This window comes from Rutidosis leptorrhynchoides, chromosome 6 (assembly GCF_046630445.1).
Source record: "Rutidosis leptorrhynchoides isolate AG116_Rl617_1_P2 chromosome 6, CSIRO_AGI_Rlap_v1, whole genome shotgun sequence".
Taxonomy (NCBI): Eukaryota; Viridiplantae; Streptophyta; class Magnoliopsida; order Asterales; family Asteraceae; genus Rutidosis; species Rutidosis leptorrhynchoides.
Window position 1 is genome coordinate 126,896,371 of NC_092338.1, and position 15,729 is coordinate 126,912,099.

Consider the following 15,729-nt stretch of genomic DNA (forward strand, 5'->3'; position numbering starts at 1 on the left):
ACCAACTTTTTTTTTTCAGGAATAATGTTTTCAACAAGGTCGATATTTATCCGTGAAAAAAACAAGACAACGAGGACATTGCCGCAATAGAGAAGGTTAGCATATGCGGAGTAAGAATCAGACAAACAACAAGATACCAAATGTAATCAACTCCTTAACACATAAACATAGTAGTCTTCTTGCAGGAACCATTTTCGATTGCCAAGAATCAAGAGTCGGAATAAGAAGATCCCACCTGCTTTTAAATGCTTGCGATAAAATCAGTCACTTTGTAAGCATGAAATAGAGAGTTACATAGTTTCACATAAAATGTCTTATATACATTACATTATGATCCAGAAAATACATGTATAACATTATGAATTCCGCTCCCGGACTTACAAGCCCACCAGTCCTCATGGGTATTCTCATAATCATAAAACTAATTAACCTGAAAAATACAAGATGATACAAAAAACAAGCTTTGAGCGGTACAAAAGTGTCATTTTTCTGACTCGTTGGAATTCGGCCCGTATATAACACAAACAAGACATCTATTACTTGTTTTCCTTGTGGACTAGCTCCTAGGAAGAATGATTCGTCCATTTCTTCAAGTAAAATATCCTTTCAGTCGAAGATATCATTGAGCTATTTAGGGATTTGAAAATTGTGATTCCGATTAGGTCTCTTCAGTAATTTCATTGGATGAAAGTTTCGCTCCCAGGGCTCCAAGTAAATCATGATATTCCGAAAATGAAGGATGTGACTGAACCATGTGCACAAGGCAATATATAATATTAGACAGTTGTTGCAAAACCAGACGGTTAAATAACAGATCAATATATGCGACTCATGAGGCAGGGTCAATACAGGTTAGTTGGATTGTGCCTACTCAGAAAGAAATTTTAAGTGAATTTGTGCTTAGTGCTTACAGCATTATTAGTTTGTGAAACTTATGATCTAACCTTAAAGAATAGGACGGCTTAAAAAAGAATTTTAGGTGAATTAGATTAACCCCTTGGATGACTTCAGACCCATTTGACCTGTTTGACCCATTGAGCTAAATCCTCCAGTTTAACCAATTTGACACTTTAACGATAACAAAATGACCCAAATCAACCCATTTTTAAGCTATACGGGTTCAAGTGGCTACCTATAACATAAGATAACAGAATGGATGATTAAGAGACAATACCTGTAACGTTGCGCTATATGCCTGCCAAAGCCGCATATCATGACGAAATAAATCAATGAGAACCTGTAACCAAATTGTGTAACAATGTAAACGATATTCTCTAGACGATATTATATTAGATTAACAAAATTCTATTCTATATATTTTTACAATATACATAAATTTCAGGTATGTACCTCAGAACGCCTTAACAGGGTTGCCAAGACTACAATCCACTCTTTAAATTTGACTGAGCACATATGAGACAACAGAAATTCCGCATCCAACCGGCTTTGCAAGGTCCCCATTTGAAGCTGGTAATTAATATAAGGTAAATGTTTCAAATTCGATTTGAAGAAAATAAGTGAGGAAGCATTATCAAAGTAGCAAGTCAGAATATCAAACATTAAATCATAAGTGAAAGATTAATGCAGAAGACTTGTTTTTTACACACGTTAACATAAGAATAGTTAATACACACTGCACAACATTGTAACTTCAAACTTGATATCCCAAATAGCATAATAGTAAATATCACAACTTTTAATCAGTTGTAGCCACGACTCCTATCATTTTTATTTTATTCGATTCTCAGCATTTCATATATGCACAACCATAAACGTCCATAATTTAACAAGCATTAGGTCACTTTAAAAGTTAAATGCACACAACGCAAAAATGTCAGAATACCTTCTGGCTTATTAATTCTAGTCCAGAGGCAAAATTCTCCAACCGAGCGCTTCCATATTTTTCACGTTGTAGATACTCCTGCAAATAGATAAGTATTATAGATTAATATAATACAATAAGATTATACTAAAAACATAAAAGGGATTTAGGGCATTCGAGAAGCTTCATCTTACCACTAGATCAAATTGGGTGCCTTTTACAAATGCAACAAGTTTGGAGAGTTCTTTTCCAGACATTAAGTAGCTAGCATGACTTTCGAGAATATTCTTAACAGAAGCGACATGTGCATTCTGCTCTTTAAATGAAGGGCTGTTTTGTAACAACAACAAAAATAGTTGAGGATAATATCGTTGGTAGCAACATTAGCACAAGATATCGAATTCAAACAAGAATTTTACCTTCTTGCTTCTGAAGACTGCCTCTTATAGCTAGAAGGAAAAAGAAAATAACCTAGAAATCTGGGAGACAGCTTATCTGAATCTGTTGTTGTGGGTTCATATTCCCTTCCGGATCTTAAAAGAAATCTCACCTAAGTAACAAACAAAAGACCCATTGGTTGTTGTACAACACTAAGGTATTGACTAGAGTTGACAAAATGGGTGAGTCCAGTAACGGTTGAAACAGGATTGGGTCGATGCTGGTAATTATAAATACTAGTTTAAACTTTGAAATGGGTCAGAGGTTGTGACCCAGAGACATACATTGACCCTTAAATAGATTAATTCCTCTAAATTATTAATGATTAATTAGATAAGATACAGAAAGCTGAACCATGTATACTAAGTAATAATTTTTACAAATGATAACTTAATGAGCTTTAAGCATTTAAATGCAACTCAGAATCACTTCAACCCAGTTGACCCCATTTGAGGTCAAATATAACATGAATCAACCATTTAAAGGTTTGCCACCTCAGTATTGACCATGTCGTGGTTACTTCTCAACACTTACCAGCTCCCCAGCAAGTTCGTATAAAGTTTCATCGAGTGTTGCCTGCACAATCCATCAAATCAGATCACAAGAGAGAAAGACGGTAAATATGATATCTATCAGCATTTAATTTTACCTGTAACAAGCGTAAAGCACAGTACTGACTGACCGGTGCTCCTTCCAGTTTTGCTATAACCTAAAAGCAAATATCAAAATCCAACAGAGTTATAGAGTTTGGGATCATTGTTGTCAAGTTTTTCAAGATATAATCACTTCATCACTCACAAGTATATAGCAAGCAGCAGTTTGATACCATCTCCTCTGAAAACATTCTTCAAACAACCTGGAGGAAGATAAAGAGTTCAAATAACCATTTAAAGCTCTCGATACAAAATCTGTAGTCTTCATCCAACTGGATGATTAGCCAACTAAAACTATACTGATTCAAATATCATGAAGGTTTGATACTTTATTGACCTCACATAAAAGAAGACATTTAGTGAGACAAACTAAGGAAACATTATTGTCATGCAATGAGAAATATATAAATAATATAGTCACAAATTTTAGGCAGACCTCCATTATTAAATAGTTGGGCGAAATAATAAGTCCACAAGCAACAGATATATTCCATGTATATAAGTATATCACAATATCACTATAATATCCATCCAAGTAATGGTTTAAAGATAAGCACCATAGAGATGAAGAGACGAATTAATGTTTTCTTTTTCATTCAAAACAAAAAGAAAGGCATCACATAAGTTCAAATTGAGCTTAGTCATTGAGCAATTTGATTTCTAATAGCAGAAGTATGCCACGAACAATACATTAACTAAAGTCAGCATAAAAAGTGAATTTGATACATAATTCATGTATGTAGGAAAAAAAAGACTTACTCTGTTGATCTTCCAGCAGCAGAAAATAAATCTGCCCAATGACGACCATCAGTTTTTCTTGCTACACTAACCACAACGTCAAAGTACTCTGGGAACTTCTTTATGAGATCACATGTTTTCTCCAAAAGAGAAGGGTTGTTTCTGCTTACATTTTGGCTGTCATATGAAGTTCCAATAAAAGTTAATACTTTAACTCGGATTGTAGGTGTGGGAAACATATGTACAAAGATTTAGATAAATCTACAAGGAAAAACGTAAGTTGTGTAATACAGAGTATATGCTTTCTCAAAAAATAAAAAAATATAGGAATCTAAAGATTCAGTTCAATTGAAAAAGTTGTATCGTTGGTCAATCTAAATTCAATCTCTAAAGCCACAGGCAACTATTGAATCGAAGAAGGATTGTTTATGCTTTGCATCAAGCTTGCAGAAGCATGGAAGCATGCAATTTTCACTGTAAGAAATACCTGGAAATTTCAGCTTCAAAAACAGTAAAAAGAAGCCACTCTAAGCAATGGGAAAAGTGAGGCTTCTCCTCTGATAATCTAGCCAGTTGTAAAGCTTCTTCACTCTTATCTCTCTATACAAAATAATAAACAATATAAGTAGACTTTCATAATATTTTGAGCCAATTTTAAAGATCACCCATTGCTGGAGTAGTAAGATGTACGAATGTTCATTGAGGATTGGAGACAAAACCTCACTAAAAGCAAAAAAAAAAAAAAAATAAATAAATAAATAAATAAATAAAAACGGAACCAATAATCAGACAAATCTAACCCAGTTTGGTACCAGTCATGTTCATTTTTAGAACCATTTTGGTTTGGTTCAGTTTGGATCTGGAATTTTAAAAATGTGCCAAACCAAAAACCAAACTTCACCTTATATAGGCAGTACCCATTTGTTTCGGCCCAACTCAGTCCTCGTTAGGTTCTTTGGTTGTCGGCCCAAATAGGTCTTGATGTTATTATAAAGTAATGAGGAGAAATTTGAAAGATTCAAATCACAATGTACCTGAAGAAGGTGTCGAAGTAGGCAATGTAGTATAGTTTGAGCTTGAGGAGATGGCTCAAAACATGGAAACTCTGTACAAGCTGAAAACGATAATCTCTGGGTAATGCCAACTACGATTCCAGCATTGGGAAGCAGACCAAGAGGATAGACCTCACGATCGAATTCAAGCTCAGGATCCAACTACATGCATGTATAGTGTTGCATTAAAATTCCAAAGGCATAGGGTTTGGAAACAAAAAATCAAATACCAAACACAATAGAGTAAACAAATAGATATATCGATGATGCCAACCAGCAGTCAACCTGACCACGTAAATCCAAGAAATTACCTTTATTTTATATTGTGTAGCAAAAAGAAGGAACCAAACAAAACAAAAGTACTCGATGATACTTTAGCGGTTGCAATAATTTGAAACAAATTTTAAATGTCACTAATTTTGAAAGCAGCAAATAATTTGTAATACAAGTAACTAGGATGTATATTTTATTCTCAAGCAATTTACATTTTCATGGGCAGTGGGTGGCCATCTATTTGTTTTTAATGTGTAAAGCAAAAATTTATACTTTATATTAAGTAATTATGACATGCACGCCCAAGTCAAATGAAATTAAACTATTGTCGTTTATTTATTTTAATAATATAAGTCTACTTTTAATCAAGATAGCAAGTTGATTTTTAAGGCACTCATGCCTCTGAAAGGAGATGGTCTTCACATTTTTTTGAACAGCGAAAATGGTCTTCATATACAATGATGAGATATGAATTTAATCTGTACTTACCTGCATGAATTCTTCCTGTTTATAGGGGTCGACATCTGAAGATGGATACCAAACCTGTAATGAGCAGCTAAATCACATACACATTTAAGATAAAATAATAAGACCATAGGAGTACAACTTTTCTGTTAAACTATCACCTGCATTCCCCGATGACCATAGTCTAACCATGAAACTTCCTCGATTAAATTTGTCTTATCCCCTGATCGGCCACAGGTAACCCAGAACAATTCTATAGAATCTGTAAGCTCTTTTTCCCGACCATCAACCAAGTCCAGTAACGATAGCTCCCCATTTGCCCTTAATATTAAACATCTGCAAAGAAAAACAATATACAATGATTATAAAATACACATACATTATCATTTACGTGCAACAGAAGCACAAACCTAATTGGTTCTTTTTCCAACGCATCTGGAGATGAAGAAGTATCTTTAACGGAGCAATCACTTTCAAGCTGATCAGGTATGAAACGCATAGCAGCAGGATGACACTTTGCGGTCATGATGGATAGCTCTCGTACTGTAGAAAGCTGTTTGTCATTTTTATCACTTAAAAAATGCAGGAAGAAACTTATGTCTACAGTAACCCTCAATCAAGGAATAGAAATATAAGATCATACGGTGTGCCAAATAAGGTTTAACGATCACAAACGTATGCCAGTCTGCGGATTTATATATTATTTACCTGAATATCTGGGGAACTGGAAGGAGTCAAGTCACCAGATAGCTTCACATGATATATATGGACATCAAACGGGTGGTATGTAACAAGTAGATAGTCGTTATATACATCCATCACCATGGGTTTTGAAAGTAATGGTTTCTGATAAAGTAGAGAGCTCTGATCAAGATGATATCTTGGGTAGAAGAGTAACTCATACCTGCAGACAGTCAATATGATTTAGAATTTTTATTAAAATATGCTACTCATTATTATTAACTATATTATTCACAAGTAACTATTAAATACTTTGATCAAGGTAGTATCTTATGAGGTTAATGTCATATATCAGACTACGTGCTACAAGTTGTAACAGTGCTACTTGAATCTTTCCTTCACTTGAAAAAGAGTCCAAACATTGACCAACTAAAACTGAACCATAAAAAGAGTCCAAACGTGCAAAAATTGCTTACGTATTAGACGACTCAATGTAGTTACAAACAACAACGATCTTCCCCATCCATAACAAGCCAGTGCATTGAATACATTGTTCCTGAGTAACGTCACCAAAAAATCTCCACCTATTTAACCGAATGTCGTATAATATCAACCCATGAAGACCGGCAACAGCAAGATACATCCCATCCTCACTAGCCGCTACGTGAAGAACAGGCCAATTTTGTGAGATATAGGAAACCTGCATAGAAAAAAAAAAACATATGATCACCAATGTGGCAATGTACAATAATACATAAGAAAGATCCACTTCATAGCTGATGCTACACATAACTGGAAGATTAAGATGCATTAAATTGAGTTCATCTGTATCTTGAGGCTGAACAACAAGCAACCGATCTTCACCATAGATAACTTGACGAACATGAGTTTTTCCGGAAACCCCTCTATTGAGACAACATTTGCCAAAAGAAAATGCAAGTATTCTCTCTGAAGAACCTACTTCAACGGCATAAAGTCTATAGCCATATTCATCCCATTGCATAAATGAGGTGCCAGTCATTAATGGTTCATAGTTGCCATCTGTGTTTTGTTTAACCCCTGGAGAAGAAGCAGAATGTGAACCAATCTGACGGATTGTAGACATTAAACGACAACCAGATATAGACCAAACTGCAAGTCCTCGTAACTTCCACCCAACTGCAAAAGCAGAACTATCAGGTGTCCATGCAATAGAACTAACTGCACCAGTGTCATCCATTGAATATCTACAGAAACAAATCAGTATCAAACATCCATGTAATATGAATATAAGTATGAATATGAATTCCAGGATATCATCAGACTATTTTGTGACCTGCCTAGTATGTTATGAGTTAGACAAATGACCAATCATGTTTCCATATAGTTGTGAATAGAAACCATGATACATGCCTTTCACAGTATGTTAAAAGTGTATAAACACATCATAAAAGAATTATTGACGTCAGTGACCTAAATCGGCAATGTGATAGTGAAGAAAGGTAACAATTATCAAGACAAAAAAACTGCAACCATGCAAGGGGAGTGGAGTACCTTGTCAAGACACATGGTACATCTATAACGTGCAAAAGATCAGCTGGGTACTTAGCAGAAGATAAAATCAATACGAAGAATTTGCATTAGATAATAAACTATTCTCTTAGGTACTACACAGCCATGTAAATTACCAGAAACAATACAGATAGCAGTTTAGATTTTGTGTTGTTCAAATTTATCCATGGCATGAGTAGCATTGAACCTTCTCTACAGTTAGCAACTCACACTCCAAACAGATTAACATAATAGGATCCATAAAAAAATTGCACGAAGTCAAGCAAGGCAGCAAACTGGCATAGTTTTTGCATAAAATAAAACAAACAAACTCGAGCAAAGTATAAAGCAATCATAATCAAAAGAAGAACAAATTATAATTGCATCAACACATTTATTGTCCATAAGAAGACATTGAAGATTATAATGTGGCATTCCAGTAGACAGTAAGAGCAGCAACAGGACAGATTTATAAATGCAAACATATGCTCTAAGTCACTTGAGTTACTATATGAGACATGCTGAGAGGCAAAAGAGAAAAAATACTCGAGGACACCCAAGCATGGCTGACTTGATAACACCAAGTGTAATAAAAGATTAAACTTACCCCCAGTCATGTAAAGATACAGTACGAATAAGTGATACGGGTTCACTAATTTCATACAACTCTATGACACCTCTTCTGGTACCAACAGCAAGGATTTGCTGGTCTGGTGCAACTGAAGCACATACTGCATCATCAGACCCCAACCGATATTCAGGCGTAACAGAGTCAGCCTGCTTTAGACCTCTCTTATTTACAGAACATACCACCAATTGTCCATCAGAGAATAGGACAAATAACAGCCTCAACGGCAATGAAAACTCTATATAAGTAACGGCTGACTTTTTAGACAACGAATGACTGGAAGATATAACACCTTGAGACGCTCCAGAAGCGACACCATTGGACAATTTTGCATGACCATTTCCGTTATATAAATGGAAGTCCAGATCCAAGGCTCCATAAAACTGTGCAACAGATAATTTTAACAAAATTTTATAATCACAAGAACAATTAAGCCTTGTTTAATGGTTACTATGGACAACAAAACTATGCAACACAATAAATACAAGAATTCCCCACTATTTGGCTTGCATTACCTCACCCTTCCAAGACATATTATATAAAGTTCCATTAGAAAGTCCAACCAGCAAGTTCTTGCTGTCACATATGATATTGCTCCTGTTACAGAGACAAAAAAAAGAAATAAAATAATCTGCGGCCAAAGTAAGCAAAGAATCGTTTCCACAAAATTCAAATTTCCCCTCACAGTTTCAAATATTCATCTTTCACTCAATCTAAGACTTGTAAGTACTTGTCTTTTTCAGACTCAAGAACAGATTAGACGATTAAAATGATTATAGACCACACAAATAATGACCCAACGTCAATTAGAGGCATGACAATGTACTCGCTTCAAATTTGCAGGCCATATGGTCCATCATAAAAGATCAAATAGTTATATGAAGATTAGAAAGTAGCGCACGGTAGTGGAGAAACATCCCTACTACTATTTGTCCAGCTTCATATTAACTCTCTTTACAAACAGTTCTTACATGAAAACAGCATATTGTTGATGTGATGGGGCACCACAGAACATCTAATGCACCAAGTACTACTATGAAACAAGAAAATATTATGAGACCAATTCATCTCTAAAGCTTTAAGAAGTTAAGAAGTCATCCTTACAGTGTTAAGTCTTTGTCGGAAAAGGGGACCTCCTCACTCATAAGCAGAGAAATAGTTGCAAGAGAGAGATTGGAGGGTTGCTTTCCTCCTATGTGTATTTTTTTCTCAGAAAATTGGACTTTGAAGATGTGAAGATACAATGAAGATGTCTGCAAGCACATGCAACAGTACAAAACTTATGTCATTCTATGCTTCATATGATGTCATAGTCTACCAATAGATTCAGATTTTGTTTGTTATATTACATGTTTTAAGATGATATTGTAACGAAAAGGCATGTTGATTTTACATTAGAATTGCTTATGATCTTTAATGTGAGGAGTGAGTTATTTATTTATTTTTATTTTTTTTCTATCTGAGGCCCAAATTAATTGGCGTTCAAAAAACAAAAGTATAAAGTCCACAATGCATGCAATACTTGACGACAACTACAGCTCCAAATATCTGACTCCAAATGCAGAGGTTCTATTGATCATGAATACAATTGAACTTTTTATACATTGTATCACACAGAATTTTTGTACTAGAACCACAAATTTCTTGGTTCAACACTCTTCTAGTCTGATTCCAAATTGAACACCTATCGACAACCAGTATGCTTTTTAACCAAGATGTTAACGTAAAAACGTGTATTCTACCAATGTCAATCAGAAACCATTATCACCTAGACCATCCTTGTACCTGGAATAGCTCAATTAATGAGATTGGTGAAATAGTAAGCCAATGCAATTTTAAAAAAAAAGCAATTTACGGATATCTGATGGGTGTCACCGACACACCATAAACAGACCTGACATAATAAACCAAAGAGGTGCATTGACAAGAATGTCACATACACAGTCTTTAACATGAAAATCATTGCAAGAAACAAAACAGGTAACCGAATGTCACAATTGCCCAGATGAAAAATCTGCTAGATTTCATAACTCAAAGAATGCAAATGTTTGCCAATCCATACTTACAAGAACTGCGATCAACTTAGTATCTGGGCTCCAGATAGCTTGTACATTTTCTCCCTCTCTTGCTATTGAATCCGAAGCTCGCTTGTACTTCCCTAATCTTACCCTATGCTGCACCAAATTATTTTTCCAAAGCAAAAAAATGTCATCTTTTATTTAATGAAATATCACGTTAACACCATATAAACATAAAAACACTTGACCAACCTCAAGAAAATAGAAAATGCACATATACTGATCTTGAAACAACTCAGACTCACACATGAATTATAATGTTCAATTAGTAACATTCATTAACAAATTCAATCTAACAATGTAAAATTGATAATTCATGTGCACAGATGATCATACAATATGTTAATACCCTACAATTTTACATCAATATACAAAAGATTCTTCTTCAGTAATACATATGGTACGTTTATAATTTCAAAAAAGCTTAGTTTATTCCCAAAACAATACACATATTGACTTGTTGTTTTAGCATGTCACTTCTAATGCTTCTGATAGAAGCTCAACTACAGTTCAACATTTTTTTAGCGGCGGTTAGGAGTCACTGACGGGGTCCGAATGCGATGTCGGAACCCGCCCCAGGACGAACAAATACAATCCTACCGCCCCACAGGAGGAAACCCCACGACGAATCCATACGGGCATCGCGTGTGATAAAACCCTATCGGGTGAGGCTCAAAGGCATAGACATCCGAAACTTCCGAGGCCCATGAAATGGGCGGGTAACCACAGGGGAAATATTTTTGCAGCATGTCGAACCCTAAGAAGTCAGATCACTACCAATGCACCAACACCTTGCAGTTTCAACTACAGTTCCACATACTGTTAACATAATTCATCCTCTAGATCATAACCATCAATCTCATAAAATGATCGCATCAATCTAGCCTAAATTATCTCATTTTTCCTGGCAAAACTGTATAAGAAACAAAGTGAATTTATGTCATTACGATGTATACAATCCGATGCTTATTGTACCTATTTCTCAATGCATCTAGTAAAAGCTCGAGTACAATTCCACCTAGTCAAACTCATAATCACCAATCTCATGAACAAACACATTGATCCCTCTAACCTATATGACTCTATCAACTGAAAAACAAATTAACCTCATAACCTAACTATAGATTACATCATTTTAATTTTTAGTACTTCATCCTAACGCTTCCAATACAAATTCAACGAAAATCATGCTCAGTTACTCATGATCATAAATCTCAATAATCAAAGCGATTTCACTCAAAACATCACTATTTTAAGTAAAATCAACTGCAAAACCACTACCACTAATGACCTAATTATGTAATTTCAACAATTATCAACCAAATATATACACATAATTTGTGTGAGATAGAAATTGACCTGAGAAGAGCTCCATAGCTCAAAATGCGAAGGGCAAACGACGAGAAATAAACGATCAATAACTTTAAGGTATATGATCTGTTGCGAAGTAGGACATAATCCTGATTCCAGAGGGATCACCTGTGGCCAACCGTATGCCATATACATCTTCGAGTCTTATTTTGTATGTAATGATTATTATAAACAGCAATTGAGTCGGTGTATGTATAAGATCAAACGAATTGAAATGCTAGGGTTTTAGGAATGAATCAGAAATCATTAACGAGACGACGAACGTGATTCAGGAGAAATAGTTTGTGTGGATCTGAGATTTTGAACGTGAAGAAATCTATATGAAACGAAATTTGAACTTCTATTGTGGCTGGAATGAAAGTTCTGATAGTTTGAGGGCTTGTTTGTAAATTTTTAAAACCTTTTTGTTGACGGAATGACGGTAATTAAATTGATTTTTTTACGATTATAAAAGAGAAAGGTGGTAAATTTGCATGTCAAATATGAAGGTTTTTTTATTTTTACTATGATTTTTATTAGCTTGAGCGCATAACTGTTATCAGGAGAAAAAAAAAATAACATGACTAGTAAGTTACTGAGAGAATCTTGACCATAACTTATAAGAAGTAATAATCCATCCGTCTCATACTACTAGTTTTAAAAACACACGATTTAAGAAATTTCATCATAACAATATATTTTTCGTTACTTTACAGTTTTATCCTTTATTTTTACTTATCTTTTATCTTATATGAAAAAGTTAAGCTTATGAAGGAACTTTAGCTTATTATTTTTATTAATTTATAGAAGTGCACTAGTAATTGGGAACAATCTAAAATATAATAGTGGACTATCAATATAGAACGGAGGGAGTATAACTGTATAAGATTCTGAATAGTAGTGTTACTATACAAAATGAGCTGTAATGACCCGCACGTTGCTGCAAAAAATGATTTCATTTCATACCTTAAACAATTTTTTCAATAGTTTATAATTACAATCCGCACACTGAACATTGCTTCAATAGGTTATAATTACAATTCGTACATTGACGATTGTTATAAACTACTCGGTATTTATTAAATGAAGAGTAAAAAATACATATGCACCACAAAAGTTTATAAAAAGATTGCAACAAACATGAACAATTGTTAGGGAACTTTTGTTGTTATAAATACCATATTAAGTAATAAGTGTTTCTTTGATGAAAAAAAAAAAGAGCCAAAAGTTGATTATAATAGGGGTATGCGGGTAGGGAATACGGGTCGGGTAAACCATAACCGAACCCGAACCCGGAAATATTTTTGTAACCATCCCCATATCCAGCCCATGACCCGACAGACTCGGGTCAAACCCAGCCCAATTATAACGGGTTTCGGATTTCCTCATTGGGTACGGGTCATTTTACCATCCCTACCTACGGGCTATAACACTCCGTATTTAACAAAGATGCATGTATATTTATAGGAGTGAATCAATAATTGAAGTAGTGTGGAAATCAGGAAAGTAATGGAGTGCATCAAAGTACAAATAAATTTCATTTTCACATTTGAAAAACATTTTCATCGGTTAACAGTGTAAAATGAACAATTTTTGTAAAATAACTAAAAATAGAATGTTGGCATTTAATTTGAGACAAAAAAGGAAATAAAAATGAGTAATTAGTAACTTATGATATTTAAGTAGTTATCCTAAGGATACATTGTAAAAATAAATCTAAAGTTTAGATAACCACATACCAACCCAAAACATAATCAATAAGTACATTATCCAATAAACATATTACATCAAAGATTTCAATGATCTCTCCTTCACTGGCTTCCTCATCCTCTTCGGTTTCTTCTTTTCAAAAATTTCCAATTTACCCTTTTCATCATCGTTAATGTCAATATCGTCATCTAACTCAATGGGCCTAGTTTCAGACATCTCGGGTTCAAATCGTTTTCCATTCTCTTCTTGAATATCCATATCATTAATATTAACGCCACTTGAGACTGTGGGGCCGTCTCCTCGTTTCTTTCCCCAAGACGGCCCAAACCCAGAATAATAATAGTAATCATGCGGGTTTGCCGTAGGCCGTTTCTTGGCCCGCTTGGGCCGGGCTCCTATCACGGGCCCTCCAAGCCCACGTCGGCACTTTTTCTTAGTTGGCCAAACCTCCGCGTTTTGGAACTTAGATAGATGTAACTCACACATTGCGGTGCCTTTTGTCACCACGCGCCCACATTGCCATCCGTTCTCATCCATTTCACCACATAACTTAATTTCTTCTTCAATCTCATCATCACTTGAAACGCCGTCCTTAAACCCTAATTTCTCATCACAATCGTTCGTACTATCTTTAACGTGATCATTTTCACGTAACTCCGAGGTCTTCGAAGGCGCCACACTGTCACAAATGTTAATCTTTACTATTACTTTACTATCTAAATTATTAGCCAATTTTAACAAAATAATAAATTAAGGGAAGAAAAATAGAGAGCCTTAATTCATATAATTCCTATATCCAAGTTTGATAATGACAATATTGAATTGAATTGAAGTACATATCATAAGACTGAATTTACAACTCATTTATATCAAAATTTCTTCCATGCCAATTTCCAAATTGTTCATACAACACAAAGATTGTTAACAAATAACAGACCTAATTTACTCGACATATAAGAAATTGAACAAAAAAACATCGTTTGAATACGAAGAAAAGTTTATCGGGTTACCTTTTATAATCGCCGACTGAAACAATCGAGCTCCGGTGCCCAGCAACATTATCGTTGTAATCAACCTCATAATTATCGAACTGTATAAAACAAGCGACTATTTAAAGATTTATATATAAAACATAACACATGTTAATAGTCGTTATAATTTAGCAAACAATGAAAAACCCAAGTGAGAAATCAACTTATTGAGCTTAAATTCACGACGAAAATGCTGAAATTTTAGGGTTTTTGAGTGGGAAGAACCCTAAAATAGGATTTTTGAGATAAACCCTAGATAGCAAGAATGATGAAAATGAAGCAAATGAACACAAGATTGGAAGTGATTCCAAATGGGTTTTGCTTAATTTAACAGATCTGATAGATGAAATTGTAAAAAAAACAAGAAAAATTTGATAACGATTGGAATGGTGTTACCTGGTGAAGTGAAGAAGATGAATTTGAAGGTGGGAAAGTAATAATATCCCATGGAGATTGATTCAGCTCACAAAAGTTGTGTTGCAGGCATTGATTATCAGCAGCAGCAGCTGGAGCATTGATATTAATATTAAGATTTGATGATACATTTGTGGTGCTTGTGTATAAAAGTGCTGAAATATTTTTTGCATTTTTTCTTATTCTCATGGTAAAAAAAAATGGAGAACACGACGGTAGAGGGTCTGTTGGTGTGTGAGTGATCCCGAATGACTTTCTCTTCTATTTCTATTTATATTTATGTAAATTTGTACGGAGTATACTATAATATAGATATAAAATAAAATAAGTAAATATATAAATATTACATGTAACTAAATTATAAATTGTACTATATATATATATATATATATATATATATATATATATATATATATATATATATATATATATATATATATAGGGGCAGGATCAATGGGGAAGTAACCAATCGGGGGGAAACGGTGGGAAGCAAATTTTTTTTTTTTCGTTTTTTTTGAATTTTTTTTTTTCGGGCATCAAGATCACACGAAAATATGAACATTTAGAAGAGACACTTCGTGATGAATGTTATTATTTAGGCGGGAAAACGATCGACAAAAATAACATTCAAGATAATATTGTTCGTAAAGAATATGAACGTTTTTTTTCTTCATGTTTTGTGAAGTAAAATTTAGCCCGATTTAGAGTTTAGGGTTTAGGGTTTAGGTTTAGGGTTTGGTGTTTTGGGTTTATGGAGAGGGTTTGGTGTTTTGGGTTTATTAACCCAAAACACCAAACCCTAAACCCTAAACTCTAAACCGTTGGTGTTAAAAACTCAATCTAAATCCTAAATCTAAACCCTAAAC

The 15,729-nt window shown here is 34.4% G+C and overlaps 2 protein-coding genes across 2 annotated transcripts; both read right to left on the reverse strand.

Annotated features, from left to right (window-relative positions):
• Positions 1-293: 293 nt before the first annotated feature.
• Positions 294-12,007, reverse strand: LOC139851386 (uncharacterized). The gene is made up of 23 exons (XM_071840415.1): positions 11,718-12,007; positions 10,347-10,454; positions 9,385-9,533; positions 8,796-8,877; positions 8,260-8,663; positions 6,916-7,348; positions 6,599-6,822; positions 6,150-6,345; positions 5,852-5,994; positions 5,603-5,777; positions 5,466-5,519; positions 4,686-4,865; positions 4,139-4,251; positions 3,673-3,828; positions 3,059-3,116; positions 2,910-2,969; positions 2,795-2,836; positions 2,242-2,372; positions 2,017-2,152; positions 1,844-1,921; positions 1,351-1,467; positions 1,175-1,237; positions 294-745 (listed from the first exon to the last, which is right to left on the reverse strand). Exons 1-23 carry the CDS (start codon positions 11,862-11,864, stop codon positions 659-661), a joined length of 3,336 nt encoding a protein of 1,111 aa, XP_071696516.1. The 5' UTR covers positions 11,865-12,007; the 3' UTR covers positions 294-658.
• A 1,483-nt stretch (positions 12,008-13,490) lies between these two features.
• LOC139854060 (uncharacterized) lies at positions 13,491-15,052 on the reverse strand. Its single transcript, XM_071843385.1, has 3 exons — positions 14,846-15,052; positions 14,429-14,508; positions 13,491-14,097 (listed from the first exon to the last, which is right to left on the reverse strand). The coding sequence occupies exons 1-3, from the start codon at positions 15,050-15,052 to the stop codon at positions 13,491-13,493; spliced, it is 894 nt and encodes a 297-aa protein (XP_071699486.1).
• Positions 15,053-15,729: the final 677 nt, after the last annotated feature.